This window comes from Protopterus annectens, chromosome 17.part0, assembly GCF_019279795.1.
Source record: "Protopterus annectens isolate FY-2018-M chromosome 17.part0, PAN1.0, whole genome shotgun sequence".
Classification (NCBI taxonomy): domain Eukaryota; kingdom Metazoa; phylum Chordata; order Ceratodontiformes; family Protopteridae; genus Protopterus; species Protopterus annectens.
The window spans coordinates 253,129,354-253,151,102 of NC_056751.1; the positions used below are offsets into that span (position 1 = coordinate 253,129,354).

A 21,749-nucleotide genomic window follows, 5' to 3' on the forward strand; every position below is an offset into this window, starting at 1 on the left:
TAAATCACGGATAGTATGTATAACACAGCAAACAAGTACTGATACTAATGTCATGTTTAGGAATCTTGCTTTTAAATCTCTCAACTTTAGCACGCTGCTCAGTTCACAAGGAACCAAGTAAAAAAAAAAACAGTCTTTGGGCTTCTCCTGTTAGGGCTCGCCACAGTGGATCTCCAGTCCGCAGTGTGATTGGCAGTGGAGTTTTTTTATGGTTTTGAGTTACCAGCCCAGTGCCCAACCAACACAGAAAGCACACACAGCTACGGCATGTCTTTTTTTTTTTTTTTAATTCAAAATCAACCGCAGGGAGGACATGCGGACTCCGCACAGAAGGCTCTCCACCCAAGAATCAAACCAGAGAACCTTTTGCTGTGAGTGACAACACTAACCACTGCACCATCACAGTCGGCCACTACAAGGAACTGAGAGTAAAGACAAGCAAACCCCTGGCATTAACATTCCGCTTGGCATTCCACTAGGCCATCAGACAGAAGTACCTGGATCAGTGACATTTTTCACTTTTCTGACCAGATTTTCTGCACAGCTGAGCAAATTTATAAACTATAGTTAATGGCAAATACATTCATGTTAACACTTGTGGCATTTGAATGAGAACATATGCTGCATTCCACCATGCATTTTATCCTACTAGCACTTTAGAAGTAAACAGTTTTAGCACTATGCTCATAAGGTTAACTTGCAACTAACTCACAGAAAAATTGTAAAATGTAAAAAAAAAAGTCTGAAGTTAGATTTCTAAATAAAAGCACCCAAATGCTGTTTTGTTGAACAGGGTTTGACATTCTACTGTTCTGAGTTCCTTTCTTGGATATGTACGTTAAATGAACAATAAATCTCAAGGGATTAAAGACCACATGAAAATCATGTGTATTCTCCAACACTTTAGAAAAAACAAGTAGCAGTAGCAAGTATACCCTTATCAGTAGAAGCTTTGGGTGGATAGTTAATTTCCTATTAAAAAATATATATGGTTACCTTGAACACATCTTTGTGGTTGTCCATAAGAAACAATACCAGCAAGTCTGCTTTGCCTTTTGATAGGCTTTTGTGGTCGACAATAGCTTTACTGAAAGCTCTTTTGACAGTCATTCTGTTTTCACTCTAAGAAGAGAAAAGAACAAAGGTTAACTTTCTGTATGGCAAGCAGTGAAACGTCAGCCCAATTAAGAGACCCCCCCAAAGCCCCCAAAAATGCACTACGTACAATGCAACTGTGACATTTACCAATTAAAATGGTCAAATTCCAGCTTATTTGAAATACCACAATCATTCAGATACATGCCAGCCAGCAAGCACTCATTTCTAAATCCTGTGATGCCCGACTTATTTCAGATAAAGGTTTAACCCAAAATGTATTCGGACAATTTAATTTTGTACTTGCTCTGATGTTCTTCAGAGAGAGGCCAAGGGGAAGAAGCAGGATTTACCAAATCCCTCTGGCGTAATGTGTCAAATATGCACGTGCTCACTTTTATATGCAAATGATGCTGAAGGAAATGTATTAAACACTCTAGGCTGCTTTAATATCACTGCCTTCTAAAAATACTAAAAAATGGAAAAATGTCCAAGTTACAAAAACAAAGTGAGTTTCTAGATATTTGCAGTAAGCAATGCCAATATTAGGGATGTGTTATATACCTGGGAGGGTTACTCAAAAGGTTTTTACCACCAAGACACAGAACTATCCAGTTCCAAATATGAATAAGTAGAATGTTGGCTCCAACTGCTGCTGATCTGCAGCAAAAGTATGTATGGTCATCAAAATGAGAAAGTATGAAAAAAAAATGTACAGATTAAGAGCAATTTAATGCATCCAAAATGTTACACTCAAAAGGTTTAGGCTGTGCGCGCACACACATATATGCATGTAGAAGGAAGCAAGTAATCAAACATCTTCAGTAATTATGCAAGCTACTGCAGTTCTCTTGAGTGGCTTATTGCAGAAATTGCTTAAGGAATAATATCTTTACCAGTGATACAGGTGAACACAGTGATCTTATGTTAAATGCTCTCTCAACAACTCACGTTTTATTTTTGCATAGGACTGCCACCTATTCAGGGTTCCAAAGTGGGATACACAGGGTGAGGCTAATCAGGGGATATGGTCAAGACAGTCATACTCATTGCACCACAATGTGCAAAGCTGTAAAACTCAAAAGCAAAATACTCTGAAATTGTTTTAGTGGAATGGATCAAAGTACCTATACAAGTAAGGGCATTATCACCTCCATAACAATGTGGACAACAGTCCCCTCTGGCCGGCTCTTGCTTGGTGTGGGCTTAAACTCACCCAACATATTGAAAAAGATTGTGCTCAAGATCCATGAGAGAAGAGCTTGATGGTCAAGATGGAGAAGGGAGAAAGAAAAGAAGTGCCCCAGTTCAAATTACAGTAAAGCACAACAGTATCTTGCATTCATTACCATTCATATAGGAATGAGTAACCACAAGGCTATTAACAGACTTGTAATATTGTTAGTGAACAAACAAGGCTATTAACAGTCCTATGCTTGCCCCTTCAAGGTAGGCATATCAGAAATATGTAATTATTGTTTCTGACCCTGGTACTTTGCAAGAACACCTGCACCAACATAAAATGTGGTTACATGGAAATTATAATATGCTCATACTACCCCCTTTTGGACTTTAACAGACTTTCAATTCACCTTCTGCCAAGTGCTCTTCTACAGCCCAAAGAGTAACTGACGGAATAGTCGTCCTCCTGCATTTCTCACCTCCCAACCAGAGCTCTGTTAGCACTAAACCTTTACCACCCGCACAAAATACTCAAAATTAGACTTTTTTTAACAAAGCAAATTTCTAAAATTTCTGACTTGGCCTGCTGTTTGCTGCATCCAGCAAATTCTGCAGTTCTAGTGCACGACCCCCAAGTATAATAATTACTGCTTTACTAGTCCAGAAATAAGGTTGGCTACCTGCTACGATTCTCTGCTGGAAAGCCTAGGTTCTTGCAGTTTTTAGTTTCAGCAGTCACTGCTACACTACAAACGTTCCAGCATTGATCACCAGTGTTGTATACACTACACGAGATTCGACCGGTGCTCTCAAGTCTCATCTGGCTGAAGTTGAACAAGCTAGAGTTTAAACTTTGATCCTAATCACGGTCACTGCCAAAAATGCAACGCTTTCAGATACTGAAACAAAGCGAAGCAAAGCAAACCAAACCACCACAGGTTTTTGAATACTGAAATACATAAAAGTAAAACTGGCATTTCACACAGACAGCTTATGAAGCACTTTTTCCTGACTCTGGTACCCCTTCCACCCAATTAAAGTTACAGTCAAGCAGAGCTATGTATAAAGACAAAACTTGAGAACTCTGAACAACATCTTACAACTGCAAGTCTGATTGAAGACATTTGAAAAAGTGAAAACTACATCTCTAATAGTTTGCTTTCACTTTAGAACTGTACTAACATGAAATTACACATCGGCAAACATGGGGCTATTTCCTTTGCTGCTCAAAGTTAATGCAGATAACAGGATACAGAAATTTAAACCACCACTGTCCAATTCAAAACAGGAGTGGCAACCTTACCTTAGCACCATCCAGGACTTAGTGCCATAGACATGACTAATTGGTGCTTAGGACATCCTCAAATTGTCACGGAACTCAGATTATGCCTTTATGCTCTCAGGTCTTCAATTTTGAGCAGTTTGTTGCTGGGCAGTCAGTCAAGAAACTATACAGAAAGGGAGCGAGGAAGAGGATACAGCTATAGTTTCTGGGCTGCTACAGGCATATTTCTGTGTTTTGCACGAGGTGGCAGCCCCAAAATTGGGGCAAGTATTAAGGATAGTGGGGCTCTTGCAATACCCCCCATCCCTGAGAAGGTTGGATTGGATTAGACTTTTCATTTTGTGGTTCCTGGGTAAATGTACTGTGCTAGACAGGCCAGTCTAGCTTGCAGTCTTTTGTCAATGGTGGAAGGATGCTAAAATCGCAGCTGCAAGAGTCACACTGATTTACAAATACAGCTAAGGCAAAGGCTACTCTTGTAGTGTGCGCTTTAGGCCTAGTGGGAAGCTGCTTCACTGTACCCATTTATCAGAGGGCAATGCAGTTTTAAACCAAACTGCAAAGGGTGTTTTGGAGGCTAGCTGTTTATTTTACATTTGTTAACCGGATTAGTCCAGCTGAGCATTTGGCTCGTTTTCAGTGGAGACCCGGGAAGAAAGGCTCCGCAGTGAGTTTTTAAATTGTACTTACAGTTAAGAGATTCTAATTTGCAACTAAACAGAGAGAACATTTAACAAAACTTCAAAACATTTTTTGAACATTAACAATAAATCATACAGAAAACACTTGGGTACAATGTAATAAAGCGCTCATAATTCCTGTTTGGTTATATACAGTATATGTACAAAAGGAATAGCATGGAGATAAAGTGGTTAAACAGTGACAGAGGGGTAGAAGTTTATTAAGAAAGACTGCAGAAGATGAGGAAAAGGGGGGAACAGAAATATAAGGGAAGAGTATAGTGGGAGAACAGGGAAGTAAGAAAGAGGCTTGGAGGGTGAGGTATTAGAAGCCAAGGTAAGGTAGTTTCAGGGAGGATGACTAGTAGCAGGACCATTTGTTTGGTATCTCCAAGTGACTAACTTGAAATGCTTAGTATGGTCAAGGGACCTAATTTCTTGGGGGTAGTTGGTTCCAAGCTGCAGCAGGGTTACAGTTAGAGTAAACATCCTGTTTTGGTTTTGGGTTTATAAATCTGTAGGAAGTCGTGGTCTGAGCTACGTAGTGTCCTGGTTGGGGAATATTTTGATACAATAGATAAAAGGCTAGGGCAGAAAGATGGTAGATAGAGGATGGAGTGGATAATTTGCAGTTGATGTAGTAGGAGCAAATGAGGGAATTCGAGCCCATCCAATTGTTTAAGGGATAGGCAATGGTGTGACTTGTAGGTTTGGTTTGCAGCGAATCTAGCAACCTTTATTATAGGTAGTTTCAAGGTTTGTTATGAGTGTAGTGTTAAGGTTAGTGAATAATTGACAGCTATAAAGAAGGGTGGGAAGAAGAAATGCATGGGAGACAGTTATTCTGGCTGTATTGGTCAAGTGTCTCTTGTTATGATAAAGGAGTCCAAGTTTCTGGTGCGTCTTTATGATAGAGTTAGCGACTTGGAGATCAAATTTAAGCTGATCGTCTATTGCGACTCCCAGCAGTTTAGTGCTGGGTTCGGCAATAATGATTGTGTTATTGCTTGATAGGATGGAAAATAGTTTTGAGATTGATGAGGTTTTTTTTGGGAGGAAGAGTAGGAGCTTAGTTTTCTTAGGGTTGAGAATTAATTGATCACAAAGCCATGTCTCTATGGTGTTGAACGATGCTTGGGTAATAGAGTGGAGGTGAGATGGATTGTCTGCAATGGTGATGACAGTTGAATCATTAGCATATTGTACAAGTCTGCAATGGGGACAAGAGGTGTAAAGTAGGTTAGTTAAAATACTGAAGAGCAGTGGCCCAAGTATGGATCCTTGGGGAACCCCATTGGGACGTTAAGGGTGGGGGATAGTGCAGAATGCCATTTAACAGCTTGCTGGCGGTTAGAGAGAGCTAGAAAACCAGGATATGGTGGGAGGAGAGAATTTTAGTTTGTCTAAGAGGGAGGATGTGAGTCAAAGGCTTTGGAGAGGTTGCGGAACAGACAAAACTAGTTTATTGCCGTCACGGGTCAGTGATACATATCGATGAAGGATATTAGTGCAGTTGTAGTACTGTGTTTGGGACAAAATCCATGTGTGTGTGTTAGAAGGCTCTTGTAGTAGGTACTGCATTATCTTCTTGTGAATGCATTTCTCTAGAATCTTAAAGAGGAGACAGTATAGCAATTGGTCTGACATTTGATATATCAGAAGAATTACTGCCTTTATGTATAGGTAATGTATAGAAAGTTTTCCACATTGCTGGAACATATGATTCAGAGATAGATCGGTTTAATCAGGATGGAAACTGGACAGGCTAGGGGTTCAGCAGCAATCTGTAGGAAATAGGAAGGCAGAGTTTGGAGTGAAAGGATTTAATATAGTTAGTTGAAACTGATTTAAGGGAAAAAGATTTAGAAGGATAGGGAGGAGAAGTTGAGAATGCGGAGTTATTAGCATTTTTCCTAGTGAGAAGAGCATTATAGTAGTTAGTCAACAAAATAATTGCTAAATGTAGTGTCAGTTTCTTCTGGAGTTTTATTTGGGCATGGGTTAGGAGGGGAAGTGTTTTCTGGATGTAGTATATGACTGATTGTGTTCTAGAATTTTTTGGGGTCTTAGTTGAAAATTTTTTTTATTGGGATTCCCAAGTTCTTTATAGGTTTGTGAGGACACGAACCATATTTGCGAGGACACCAACAGTTGGTCCAAATTCTTAAGGATAATTTAACCAACTAGAACCTCAGAAATCTATCTACACAAAGTACTGCATGTTCCTTTGTTTTTGTAATTCCACAGAGAACAGATCCAGTTAAAGTTGGATTCCATTGCATTTTTGGCATAAAGTAGGGAGTGATATACAGTGCAACAACATCCTTATGAATATCATATGGAGAGTTATCGTTAGAGCATGCATGTTTGATCATTCTGGCTGACACCACAAGACATTTTTCTAAGACAAAAAATTCACATCTGCTGTACAGGAAGGTAAAAGGGCAGATGGGCAAGGGATTTTTAAGTACCTTCTCCAGACAGGAAGAGGATCCCTCAAGTCGGGCCTTAGATAAAATGTTCTTTCCAGGAATATCCTCTCTGCTGTACTGAAGACCAGGGAAGGCACATGCTTCCCTTAATAACAAGGGATGATGTCCAGCTGAGCCCTCAAGGATGAGTGAAGCATGCACATACTTGGAGTTATACCAGGTATTGTAGGATATTCTGCAGTTAGACACTAAAGTAGTATACCTTAACTGACCAAATTAGAGAATTTTCATTTTTGGAATTTAGAAAATGGTAACATTTCCTTAGCCCTTGTTGAAGGCTGATTACTGGCCATGCTGCCAGCTTGAGTATACTGCTGGATGAAAATTTCAGAAGGGTCTTTAATGAGTGGAAAATGACAGTAAAGTCACAGAAAATGGAATAAGCAGGGCAAAATATGTTGGTCAGTATGCGACTGCCAAGTTGATCAGTTAATATGTAGGACGGGGTTGTGGTAGAATACCTCTTAATGGACTACTGGCCCACAGGAGTAGGGAGAAAGTCATTGCATTTTTAAGAGACATCATCACTGTCAGAGTCTGACCACATCTGTAGAATTTTCTGGCTAAGGTTAGGCTCTGTGATAATTTTTGTGGAGGATGAACTATAGAGAGGTTGGTCTTACTGAGGGATGTTTAACTACCAGTGATAAAAAGGCTGTGTGTCCATACACAGCAAGGAGTGGGTGCCCCACTTTTCCTTTGTGTACTACAGCTATGTCTATATGCATAGATAAGGGTGGGGTGCATGAAAGGATTTCATCCCTAGAAACAAGGACCAAGATGTGGAGAATGCCAACATGGAGAAGAGATTACTAAAATGTCTAGTATTCCTTGTGCATTCCTGGTAATGCCCACACTAAGGAGGGTGGATCTGTAGTCAGAATGAGTGGGCTGTGACCTGAAGCAGTCTTCCTATGGGTAGACAAGGGAGAGGGAACCACCACTGTAGTAATGCATGTACCATGTTAACAGAGAGATTTGGCTGAAGAACATTTGCTCATGCCTCCACTACTACAAACAGACCAAGTGCCATGAAAGTCTTATGTAGCTGTACATAAAATGCTACTAGGATGGTGGCAGCTATAGGAGTAATTTTCAAAATGGTGTGATCTGATGCCCCTTGAGCTAGCAGTACCTGCAGGAGTAAGATATGGAAGGTTTGCATCTGTCTCTAGGGACAGATGTGTCCACAATATGTCCAATGAATGTGGTAACAGGGGTAAGGGTAAATTGGGACTCAGACTAGTGAGATTCACAGGTGAACAGCCTGGTGAGAGCGCATTTATACAGACAGCAACTGCTGGATTGGTGCAGCTAGGTGCCATAATCCAAGTAAAGCAATACATGGTTACTACAATCTCTGGTAAGTTGTGACTACTGCTATACACTTGACAAGTGTGATGAGACAGAAGGTGCAAGCTTATTTACGGACAGACTGGCCCCAACCCCGAGGTACAGATTCTTTGACAGTTTTTTATGATGTGTAAATAAGTGTTTTGAAGGTCCAGAAAGCATACTTAAATGGGAGGGACTATACAAAGTGACTACTTAGGTTTTATTCTATACAAAGTGGTTTAAACTGCTGGGAATCTAGTACACACTAGGACTTTTGTTTTACAATGAAAAATATAAAGTAGAAGCCTTTACCCTCTTTGTTCAGGTGGGACCTCAAAAGATATCTTGCTCATGGTGATTTTAACCCTGTACTTGTTGTGATAGATGGGATGTAATAAGATCTTGCAACATCTAGATATCAAGTTCCTTACCCAACTGCTCCTTGCAATGATACCTTTAGAGGACAGTTGGGGAAAGCTTCAGGGTACTAAAACGTTAAAACAACCTACTGCTTGAATAGGCACCCATTCCCCTCTACCCCAGAGTAGTAGCTTCCATTAGTAAAGGGGCTTTTAACTCAGCCCTTTGTTTCTTAAACCACCTGTGCTATAATGTCGTGTGTGCTCTCCAGCACACCCATTGCAAAGACAGAATTTTACTCCCTCGGCCCTGAGCATCTTGCCCCTGCTATGCCATGTTTAAGTGCTCCTCACCACCCAATTCCCCTTCACAGGCTTTCACCTTTTTGGTAAAGATGCCCATATTGGTTGTCCTTGTATAGTTCTCAAAATCAGTAAGCCACAGCCAGGTCTGGAGACTTGTGTCAGCACTTAACTTATTTAGAACCATTCTCTACATTGTCCAATATGGTTTCTGTATTTTACTTTCTGCTTTGAGTAAAACTGTTCAGCCTGGTGTACAGGCAGTCTTGGATTTAAATAGGGGCTGATCCAAGTAAGAGAGTTAAACTAATTACTGCAGGTCTCCAGTAGCTCAGAGCACTTGAGCTTCAGGTTTTACTTATTTTTCATTGGTTCTTTTGTTTTCCTGTTCAATAGGAACAGTGCTACAGTAACTGTATTTACATGTGGATTGTGCAGGTAAGTTTGTTCTCCCCTGTTGTGCAACTGAAAGGGTATCTAACTCCTGTGAAAACGTTACCCCACTCCTGTTAGTATAAACATCCGTGGATGGGCTGAGATGAAGTGAGATGCCAAGTATTTACACGATACTTCTCTTAGCTATGCAGTTCTGTCATTTGTCAGACTTGCCCATATTATTCCCCCCCTACCCCCTCTAGTTCCTAATTAACTATCACATGGAAGCACTGATCACTGGGAGACAAACTGATTCACTTATAGCCAAGCCTTATAGCACATGGTATCCCAAGAGTGTAAGAACTACCTTATGCTCACGGACAGCTCCTACTTAACCCAAAGGAATTTCGGTGAGATGTGTGAACACTGAACTGGCAGAATCCCACTCAACCAGTGACATGCAGGCAGCCTGTCTGACCCTCAGCCACAGCTATGCAACATCTGCATACTGTAAAACAAGTGTCATCTGCTGATACACAGTTAAAATCTTTGCCCAAGCCTTCTAGAACTTCTACATACAGTCATCAGCTTAAACAGTCAATCTTCTGCACACTACACAGCATCAACAGGTCTAAACCAGTTTAGACCATATTTATACACTACATTAAAAAGACAGACAAAAAGGGGTAATACAAACATGCAGAATCCCTTAAAGCAGCAGGACTCAGCTTGTACACCTGGTAACATCCTGGTTATAGATTATTCTATAGTTAGATACACCACTCACCCAGTGAGGTGATGGCTAGATGTCTCTCAGAGGCTAGGATCTACAGCGTCACTAGGGCCTTAAGTTCCTTTATCCCAAGTACACAACTTGATTGTTGCACTCATGGGAGCAAATATGCACCTCCTTAGATCATTTGAAGAGGATCATGATGGAGCTCTTAGAATATGCATCTGAGCTGGGCGTGAAACTAATATTAAGCAATAGTCCACCAATGCCAAGTCAATCTAAGGAGATTTAATCATATATATATATATATATATATATATATATATATATATATATATATATATATATATATATATATGTATGTGTGCGTGTGTGTGTATATAGACACACACACGGATCCCTATCACAACACCGACACACCAAAACACCGACACACCAAAACACCGACACCCAAAACACCGACACCCAAAACACCGACACCCAAAACACCGACACCCAAAACACCGACACCCAAAACACCGACACCCAAAACACCGACACCCAAAACACCGACACCCAAAACACACTATACATGCACTAACCGCAACCCAAACCCTAACGTCAGACACTTCCGCACACTTACCCTACCCGCACCCTAACCCACTTACCGCCCCGCACCCTAATCCACTTACCGCCCTTAAACCTAAACTCAGTCACTATCGCACACTTACCTTACCTGCACCCAAAGTCTGACACTACTGCACACTCACCTTTCCCGCACCCTAACCCTAAATCCCTCACTATCTCACACTTACCTGTCCGCTCCCCAACGCTAAATCCCTCACTATCGCACACTTATAGAGTCCCACTCACACGTTGCCCATGTCGGTGTTTCGGCTGTCGGTATTTCACCTTGTTGACCTGTCTCGGTCTTCTGAGCATCAGTGTTTTGGCGTTTCGATCAAGTCAAGGGGACCCATACACACGTCTCTCTCTCTCACTCTGTCTCTCACTCCACACACACACACACACACACACACACACACACACACACACACACACACACACACACACACACACACACACACACACACACACACACACACACACACACACACACACACACAGTCTATATTACATAGATGAAAAATCAAAATCACGAACGCTCAGATGAGCGAAAACAAAGGTAATGAAAATCACTATTGTGGGGGGGCTGTGCCCCCCCTAAAAATATATTCCAACTCAGAGATTGCACTACAGTGAGGAAAGGGCAAATTTTCTGATCTTCACTGTACCGCGATCTCACAATATCTAATTCAATTACCTGCATTTCCGCTCATATGAGCAATCAAGATTTTGATTTTTCTTCGATCTGAGGAGCTAAATATACTTTGCTGGGGATGGCCGGCATCTCTTATGGCTTCTGAACATTGGTCAAGAATTTTTCCTACTCATACTGCCTTTTTAGACTAGTTCATTCTTCTCAATATACCTAAACAGACAATCAAAATAAATTAAGGTAGCACTGCTCAATGCTAGAAGCCTAAATGTTGGACTCCCTAAAGGAATCCCCAGCCTAGAAAATATAGATTACAAGTATGGTTACAAAAAAAAAACTCCCACAGTGCAGGGATTTAATGTTTGCCACTCTTTCAAAGCCAACACCAAACTTGAATGCATAACTGGAAGGGTTGTATCCATGTTTCCAAAACTATTTTACCTGCATAGTCAATGACAAGGTCTTCCACAGCCTCCTCAAATAAAACCCAGTACCACATCAATGCCAACTACCCTACCCTTTCCATAAAAATCAGGTGAACCACAAGTCACACCTAAGCAAATTGACAATGACCAACTTGTCTAAACCCCACCAAAGGGGCTCAAATATTGGATCTGATTCTCACCAACACCCTAATGTTAAACACCTACAGTTACTAAATTACTGGCCAAATCAGATCTTGGTGCAGTAACACTTGCACTAAATGCAAGATCAGATTTAACTTGCAACTTCAGTCTTCACAGACTTAACTCAAGGCAAAGCTACTCTAAATAATGATGTGACAAAATTCACTCTCCTCTATCACATGGCTTTAAAAATCACTATTAAGTTCTATACCCACTTTGAGGCTTGCATTAAGGCCTTAGTCCCCATAAAGCATACAGTGCCAAATTAAGAACAAACCCATTTAATGGAACCTCAATATTAAGCTATTCAAGAGGAAGAACTTTAGCTAGTAAAAGCAAAGTTAACTCAAAATGATCAAGAACTCAGAAGCATAATCAATCATCCGAAAGTATGAATTGAGAATTGCCACCAATTCCAAGGATAACCACAATGCTTTATTCATCTAGGTCAAGAACTTCAGAAGCAATACCAAACAATACTGAGGAGAGAAGATATAAGCCACCATATACTTATCCCCATGACAAAGTCAACATATTAGCGGACAAATTCAGCTCAAACTTTAAATACCTTAGATTAAACACGGGAGTAAAGTACACTTATGCCCGCTATCTCTGAGCAAGTCCCAAGTGCTCTATAAACAGCCAGGAACTGAAGCTGCTTTGAGTAACTGCAAAAATTAGGTCCTCAGAGATCCAGGGCATACAGAATCCTCCTAATCCTCAGATGGGAATGTCCTCCAGATGCTCTTACCCAGACTTAACTTTATGCAGCACTTTATGTGGTCTTTTTTGCTTCAGGATAACCAGTGAGGATTACAGAAATTGTGTTGTTACTCCCTCAGACTAGCTGTGGCTCTTCAATTTGCCCCATTAGATAGTTGTTTGGGTTTGCAATGATACCCTTGTTTTCCTCTGCATCTATACCATATTAAAGAATGAGGCTGCACTGGCACCTGCTTTAGCGTTTAAACAAAATGTTAGTCAAGACTCAAGCAGCTGAATACTGCCCTCAAGGAGTACTTTTATCAAAGGGATACATGGCAAGGTCGAGCATCAACAGCATAGTCATGTCCATTGTTGGGTGAAACCCGCATTTATACCCCTGAAAGGAAGGCTGGTAACTGTAAATTGCAGAGCTGTGGTCTAGAGTACTGCCATACTGGCAGCATCAACACTAGCGGTTTAAATCTATTGGGGTTTCCCCTCACAGGTTCACATCCAGTCGATTACGGTGGTGCTCTTTTAGGGGAGGTTGACATTATGGTTATAGGGTTTCCCTTACAGACACAAGGTGCAGGGTTCGATTTTTGCAAGGGGTAGTTGGCTAGGTTAAAATGGCCCACAAGGGCAGTCAGCCTAGTACTAATGTATGAACCTACCACACCTTTTTAGTCTCTGATCAGGGTTGGTGTATTGCTTAGGGCGTTTACCTCAGACAAAAAGATACAAGGTTTGATTCTCACCAAGGGAAACCGATTAGAGTTATAGTCCACAAGGACAGCTAGTCTGTACTTGCCTACGACAGCCATCTGACCTCATTCGTTAGAGGTTGGCATAGTGGTCAAGTTCTTCATCTTACAGGCACAAGGTGCAGAGCTCGATTCTCTCATGGGGAGATTGGCTGGGCTTGGAACGGCCCCCAAAGGCAGTTGGCCTTGTTTTAATTTATTGGTTGGGAGGCTGGCATAATGTTAAAGGTGTTTACCTTACAGACACAAGGTTTGATTCTCAAATAGGGTAGTTGGCTAGGCTCTAAATGGCTTGTACAGCAGTTAGCCTAGAGCCTAGTACTGATTTATGAACCTATAAAACAGAGAACAACAGCTATATTGCTGGGGTTTAACTGCATGGGCTAAGACAGATGGCAGAAACTGTTGGCAACTGCTACAATGACCGGGGGGGGGGGGTTCAAGGAGAAAGGCCATGGAGTCCCTGCACTAGCAGTTCTTTATGTACGTCAGATGACGTGGCTGATATTCTTTCCTCTCACTTCCCACATAGCCAGTTCTAATTTATGTATGGGCCTGCAGCATTGGAATTGTGTGTAGAAATGTCCCTGGTTAGGGGAGGAGTGCCTCTTTGATCCAACATGCACACTGAACATTGGGTAGACTGTTCCAAAGAAACTTTCATTGCCACGCTCATCTCATGGATGGTTTGCTAGAGATGGCTAGATGCTGCAGCACTGTGCTTGAATGTGTATGACATGGGTGCCAGAATAGTTTATGTCACTGTGGGAGACTGGCATGAAGAATCCCTTTCCTTCACCAAAGCTTTCAAGTTCTTTAACAGAAGGAATCTAGGCCTTAGAACAGGAAAAGGACATCTTTGTTGCTACATCAGACCTGGAATCAAAGTTCCAAGCTATTACAATACTTGGAGACTTATTTACCTGAATAACATTACTTTGGTGAAGCAGTGAGAGCTATTAAAATAAGGCATCAGATTTGTAAACTCACAGTAGAGAGGCCTAACTGAATACTCTATGCTCAGTTAGGGGTTCTATGAGCCCCACTGCTCCATTCAGGAGACCAGAACTGTGGCATTTTGAAGAGGGGAAATGGGCCAATTGAGGCCTATTGCCAATGCAGAGAAGTCATTAAAGGGTGAACCTGCACTCTGATAGAGTCATTAAAGATCAGCTGCCTGGTCGTGAATAAACAGAAAGCAAACTTGCTAGGAGAATACAGATTCTTGCATATGAAAAGCAGAGTGGATAAAAACGGGACACGTGAAAGTACAAGGGGATATTGGGAGGTTGACAAGGAAGATCCTGAAGCTGTGTGTGCAAAATGGTTCAGATCAGACAAATCCTGAATTTTGCAGAGAACGTCCACTTGTTAGGAGAAAAATTACAAGAGAATTGTAGAGTAGTGCAAAATGTGACAGTTTGGATTCAGTAGAAGTACATTTCAGAAGCAAATTCTGACAAGTCAGCTACGTCCTTTAAACAGATGTGCACCAGGTGTACTAATTCTTAAAGTTATAATCACCTTCTGTGTCCCAGTGGTACTCTTGGTATGAACCATGATTAGGACTCCGGATTTATCTTTACAGGGCACAGTAAATGGAGTTCATAAAAATGAAAGGCTATAGGTAATTGTACATCTGCTTGCTCCCCAGAGATAAGCAGTTACGACCTTATACAAGATACCTTTTTACATGCATCGCACCAAGATGGACAAGACTCTGTCCTGGAATCTATTTCCCCATTTCTGAAAAATTCCAGTCCAAACATGCACAGGAGAAATTAAGAGCCCTTAATATTATTCCCATCTTCCAGATGCATCTATCAGAACACCATACTGGTTACTTTGTAACAAAAGTTCCAGTTCAAATTACCTTTACATGAGACTACTATACAAAATAAACCTGGATTGTGTTTTTCACACAGGTTATATGGGAATGGCTTTATTCCATAGGAAACACTATACACAAGCAGGAAAGCTATACAACCATACAGCATTTCTCCTTGCAAGACTGCAAATGCTGTCATGTAACTCATGCTTAAGTAATGCTGAATTTAGTATGGCATATCGTTCCTGATCAGTTCAGATTAACTGCACATTTTTTTCTGGATCCAAAGTTCTGCTGGGCTTTCAAAATATTCCCGTTTCTGATTAAATGATCATGGCTACTAGAACTTCACTCCAGACTTGCTTCATGGAAGCTACTGACTGCTGCATAAGCTTTGTATACTTTATACAAACTTACCTTTGCTGTCAGGTAACATGCATCTGCAAGTCTGGGCATATTCAGAAAATCAGTAATACAATGAAAGTTGCACACACACTCTGAAAAGGATGCTCTAAAAAGGATCAAATTCATTGGACTGCTGCAGAACACTGCAAACTCCTGCAGGCACACTGCTACAGGGATAATTGCTGCCTCACAATCCTTAGTTCTCCAGCTTGGTTCTTGCCTAGTGTACCCTTCCTGTCAAATTACAGATTGTTGCTAGATGCTCTGGTTTCCACCCATTTTCCAAAATTGAATACAGATGAATCTGGCAGCCCTTCAAACTGTCCAAAAGTGAGAGTCATGACTGCACACCCTGCATGACTTGTTACACCCTGGACTATTGTTTCTGCATTGTACCCAGCTAAGTGTCAGGACTGGCTATTGCCCCCCTGTAAATGGATTAAGTGGGTAATAAATGAAGGATGCAACAACCTTTACTGAAGCTTAGTATTATAACTGGGTGTTTGACTTGCCTGTTTATCAAGCCTTCAACCCAGTCATACAAATACTTAAATTTGTAATGTTTGCAAACTAAGTACTTTAGACACTTGGGATACCTACCTGTGTTATTGCAGGAAACTTGGTAACTGAAAAAAGAAATTGTTTACTCTGGTTTTCAGGACATTACTTACTCAAGCTGCTCTGCTTCAAACAATTCTCATACTTTGACCCTAACACATGCTTCCCTAAGCAGCAGTGCTCAAATTATGCAACATGATTACCCAATTATCAAGTAACGTTGTACTTAAGTTACATCACAGGTAACATTTCAGCTTCCCAAACCTTCACTCCAAAGATTATACTAAAACAGAATTCCTTCATCTTTCATCAGGGTTCACTGCTGAAAACTAACAGAGGGGTAACATTTTACTTAAAATTTTGAATTGCTGGTTAATCCAGTGTTGAACTGCAGCTTCTGGACAGGCAAACCCTTCCCTTTCTCTGATGCTCTTAATGGACTTTTATTCGCATTCTGTCTGTTGTGTACATTTTATTAAGCAAGCATCATCTTAAAAATATAGGGCTTATTGAAGCAATACCACAATCAGTAGAGCAGGTTTACTGCTATTCATTAACTGTCAACATCATCTAATTTTTTTCTATTAGCAGCAAACTTATGCTGATTCATGGGGCAGTGAATTCACTGGACATTCCAAAATGGTTGCTGCTTTCACAGGCAAATAAAGGAAAAAATATGCATAAAACAGGCTTCTTGTTTAATCAATGCATTGCGCTTATGCATTCATAGGACGGTACTAGGTTATTGGCCCGGAGGACCTTATAAACCTAGCCAAGAATTTCACCCATGTTCCCATAAAGTCAGCACCCATTTCCCCTGTCCAGCAGGGACACAGATGGGATCCCAGGAGTGTATTTTCTGTTTCCCATCCAGTCGTCCAGGTTCTTCTTAAAGAGGGCTAATGAAGTACTCTACCTGACATGGAGAGGGGTGTCTATTCCACAGATGGAGTCTTTGGGACACATCCATCCTGCCAACAAGTTCCATTAATGTCAGAGACCAGGTTGAAGCCTTGCATGAGTGGAGTCTGACTTCTGGATATGCAGCAAGTCCATCAAAGCTGGGTCTGAGACGGCCTTCTATGCCAGACACAGGTCACCTCTGAGCAGTTTGTACAAGACTGAGTAGAGGTACAGGGCTTTTGGCCTATCTGGATAGGCTAGTGTTTCAGACCCTGGATTTTCCTGGTCAGTAACCTCTGCGGTCCCTTCCAGCTGCTGCATATGCTTGGCAAAGTACATGCCAAAGAAGGCATTATACTAGATAATGGTTCTGATAAGGGAGAATGTTATGACCTCATTGTCCTGGGTGATGTACCCTTACTTATGTCGTGGACCACGTAGAAAGCCTTCCATACAACGAAGGCAACGTGGTGGTCAAAAGTCAAGTTGCTATCAACCTGGGTGCCCACATCCCTCATGACAGATTGTGTGCTTACTACATTATTAATGGGATAATTAGCGGGGGGGGCACCATTTTCTCCAAAGGGAATAAGGATGCATTTCTTGGCATTCAGTTCGAGGTCATGCTTCTGGCACCAGCCATTAGTTTGGGTGAGGTCCTCTTGGAGGATGTTCACATCTCTAGGGGAATTTAAGACAATGGCCAGATTGCAGTCATCAGCAAACTTTGTCAGCCAGAACACTGGTTTTGGCTTGCATCTCAGAAATGTATAGCCCAAATGGTAGAGGCCCCAAGACCGATCCTTGGGGTACGCTGCTCCTTATGGGTCTACTACTAGAGGTGGCTTCCCCTATTTTGACAGAGTGGGTTCTATCAGTGAGATAATTAGCTACCCATCTGGTAACATATGGGTTTGATGCCTAGCTGGCAGAGTTGATCTACTATGCCCGAGTGGGGAATAGTGTCAAAGGCTTTGGCTAGGTCAAGGTAGGCAGTGTGCACTGTCTTCTTGTCCATGGCTTTGGTGACTGTTTCAAAGAAGTTGACCAAGTTTAACAGGCATGATCCCCCTTTGACAAAACCAAACTGTGTAGGGTCAAGCATTTAGAGGTTGCTAATGTCCTAGCTTACAAGGTCCATGATCAGGCATTCCATGGCCTTGCAGATCAGGCTAGTTAGGCTGATGGGCCTATAACTGCCTGGGTCAGTAGACACTCCACCTTTGTGTAAAGGAATGACAGTGGCCGTCCTCCATTCAGCTGGGATGAAGCTGGTGCTCAGGCTTTGGTTGAACAGGGTGCCTAATGGTGCAGAGAGAGCTCAAGCCTGAGTTCATGCAGAACGCAGCCATGGATGTTGTCAGGTCCCATGGAAACTGTATTTTTTGCCTTTGAGAGGGCATTAAAGACCTGCTCCCTGGTGATAAGGGGAGGGGGGCAGGTGCTAGGGAATGTCCTGGTTTACTGCTGGAGGGGACAGGGGGGTGATGTTTTCACTGAATCCGTCTGCCAGCAGGTTGGCTATATCTATGTATGTGCTGTTCTTGAACACCAGTTCAGAGCAGATCCGGGTTACCTTTGAGATTGCGGACGTATGTGAAGGCCTTGTGATAGCACTTTGTGGATGTGACCAATTTGGACTCTGGTGAAATCCTCTAAGGCAGCGGTCCACAACCACCGGGCCACGGACTGGTACTGGGCCGTCAGGCAAGTGAATGCCTGTACGAGTGGGCTTGTGTGTCTGTGTGCGAGTAAATGCGTGCATGAAAGCAAAAGTGTGTGAGGTGTGTGTGTGTGTGTGTGTGTGTGTGTGTGTGTGTGTGTGTGTGTGTGTGTGTGTGTGTGTGAGATCGTAAGAGAGCGATGTGTGAATGAATGCAGGTATGAATGAGGAAGTGACCGTGCATGCATCTGTGCGCAAGAGATTGGGAGAGTGAGAGGGATGTGTGAATGAATGCAGGTAAGAATGAGGATGTTAGTGTGTGTTTGAGCGGGACAGAGTAAGAGTGATGTGTAAGTGAATGCAGGTATGAAAGAGGGAGTGACTGTGTGAGAGATTGGAAAATAGTGAGAGCGATGTGTGTGAGTGAATGAGTGTATGAATGTAAAAGAGACTGTGTGTGTGTGTGTGTGTGTGTGTGTGTATATATATATATATATATATATATATATATATATATATATATATATATATATATATATATATATATATATATATGTGTGTTGTATGGATGAAAGGTACACAAACCTCATTGCTGCTGCTGCCAGCGATCACTCACTCTTCACGCACTCTCCTGTCTCTCACACACACACACACACACACACACACACACACACACACACACACACACACACACACACACACACACACACACACACACACACACACACACACACACCTCAATCTCTTGGGCTTTGTCCAGATTTTTTGCACTACTAACAGAATGGGGGGACAAATAGGGACAAATTTTATATATTGCACTTATAACCATAGAAAGTTGCTAGAACAGGATTTGTCTTATGCATTTTTCTGAAGGATATGAGGTCTGAAATATAAATATAAATTATTTAGTGATTTCAGTCCTTAGATCATCCAAGTGATTTTCCAGAAATTCACAAAAGTTACGAGGAACAGACCAAAACGCAGAGGGAAAAATCTAGACATTCTGCAAAAATCTGTAGAGTTGAGAGGTATGAATACCTCTCAGCCTCTTACTTAGATCAATAAATCTGGACAAAGCCAAAAATGATGTGGGGACAAAGGACCAAAATTGGGACCCTTTAAGTACTTACAAGCTTCTAAAGTTGATAGAAGTTTTGGATTAGCATGAATTTTCTGAAGGGTATGAAGTATGAAACAACTGTTTATTTGACTTGAGCTTCAATGCTTTGCCATTGATTTGCCAGAAAACAACCATTTTATGAGAAAAAGACCAAAAATATGAGGCAAAAATCTGCACATTCTGTGAAAGCCTGTACAGTTGAGAGGTATGCTGGACAGAGTCAAATAATAGGGACAGATTTTATATATTGCTCTTATAAACATAAAATCAGTAAGGTTGCCATTAGGTTTACTTACCTCTCAATCACAGTAGAGTTATGCTGTTAAGCCGAATGTACACTTTTTATTTTTTTAGTAATTATTGCCAACTTTTTTATTGTACTTTGGAGCTTTTCTCCCCAGGTCTTGCCTCCTCGTTACACAAATGTCAAATAAATAAAAATCTACTTTATTATGCACACCACGAGATGGTCGGTCCATGGAAAATTGTCTTGCATTGATACCGGTTCTTGGTGCAAAAAAGGTTGGAGACCACTTCTCTAAGGCTTAGTGACCTTATTCGCTTGCTCAAAGGAGATTGCTTCCATACTTGGCACCTGCTCCTTCTTGGTAAGCAATTTTTTTATTAAAGCGCTTGTTTATTGCTGCTGCTCCCACCAGACAGGTTTCCTCTTCCTTAAGGAAGATTATTTGGTCCTGTCAGTTATTGCAGAGTCCTTGCAGCTATGCAGATGTTTATAGTTTTCTGGTGTAGATTTGGACATTAGTGCTAGTTCCAACTGAAGGGATGGTTGGCTATGAAGCTGCTTATAACTGCTTTCAGAAGGTTGTCAGCTTTGGAAGAGTTTTTTTGTTAGACTCTGGTGGCGGGGGGGGGGGGGGGGGAGTGACTGGAGATGGGGACTTCAAAAGTGATCGCTTTATGGTTGGATCTTACTAAGGAGGACACTGTAGAGGTGCTACAGTGGCTACTCATGTTGTTTAGTACCAAGTCCAAGATATTTTCACCTTTCATGGGGGTGTCGACCAGCTGATCCAATGTATTGGCATAGATGAAGTCAAGGAATCTCCGGGTGTTCATGTCTGGGCTAGAAAAGGTCTTCCCATCTATGGTTGGGTAGTTAAACTTGCCCAGGATCAAGGTATAGGGTTGAATCTTTATGGATTCAAGCAAGTGCAGATAGGCGGAGTGAGTCTGGAGTAATGGTTGGGGGTCTGTAGCTAGCTATGATTTGAATAGGTGTTTTGCCAACAGTTAACTGAACCTGGAGTGTCTCCTGTGCATCATGCTGTTTGACCAAACTGGAGGCGTGTACGTCTGTTAAGTATTGAAACTCCACCTCCTTTGGCTTTGCCCTCAGTTTGGGGGTCTGAAATTATGGTAGGATGACTAACCTGGTAAGGCTGGGGTGCTCTCTGCAGCTTTGAACCAGGTTTCAGTGACTATACAAATGTCAGCATCTTCCAGGATGAGGAATGCTTGCAATGAGTACAGTTTCACGTTAAGACTCCTAGCATTTGGTAGCATGACCTTTTATATTTCGTTTAGAAGAATTTTTCATGTTGGTAACTTTGTCCTCATAACTTTGCCTAAAAAGGCACTATGGGGGAGGCAAAAGCCTTTGCCAGAAGCCTGTAGCCCAGGGGAGACAGATGAAGGCCATCTCTGGCAAAGCATCATGGTGTGTCAGGTACTGGATCCCCTTGGAATGACACTAGAGACTGAGCCAATTGTTAAAGTTAATCATTTTCTGTTTGCATTGAGGCATCATTCTGGGTGACTGTAGGATGCTGCTTAAGGTTAGGGACATACCTGCCTGGGACACATTCAGCGAGCTCAGTCATGTCTCTCTTCATATAGTCCAGAGAGGTACATCTCAAGTCATTGACACCAACATGGACAACAGAGTCATAACAGTACCTGTTGAGAGACTTGAGTGCGTGAATGATATGGCAGACAAGAGCACCTAACAAGCCACTTAGTGACTCTCTCCTTGTCTAGCCTGGTGAGTGGCACATCTGTGTGTCTCACGATAGAGTCTCCTACGACTAGTATGTTGGGTTTGTGGCTGGGCATTAGA

The 21,749-nt window shown here is 41.8% G+C and overlaps 1 protein-coding gene across 1 annotated transcript in view; it reads right to left on the bottom strand.

Moving 5' to 3' along the window:
- DEPDC7 (DEP domain containing 7) overlaps positions 1-21,749 on the bottom strand; it is a 317,686-nt gene that overhangs the window by 68,313 nt on the left and 227,624 nt on the right. Inside the window, exon 7 of the mRNA XM_044058996.1 lies at positions 997-1,122. Within this exon, the coding sequence (XP_043914931.1) occupies positions 997-1,122 (126 nt within the window). The remainder of the gene's footprint in view (positions 1-996; positions 1,123-21,749) is intronic.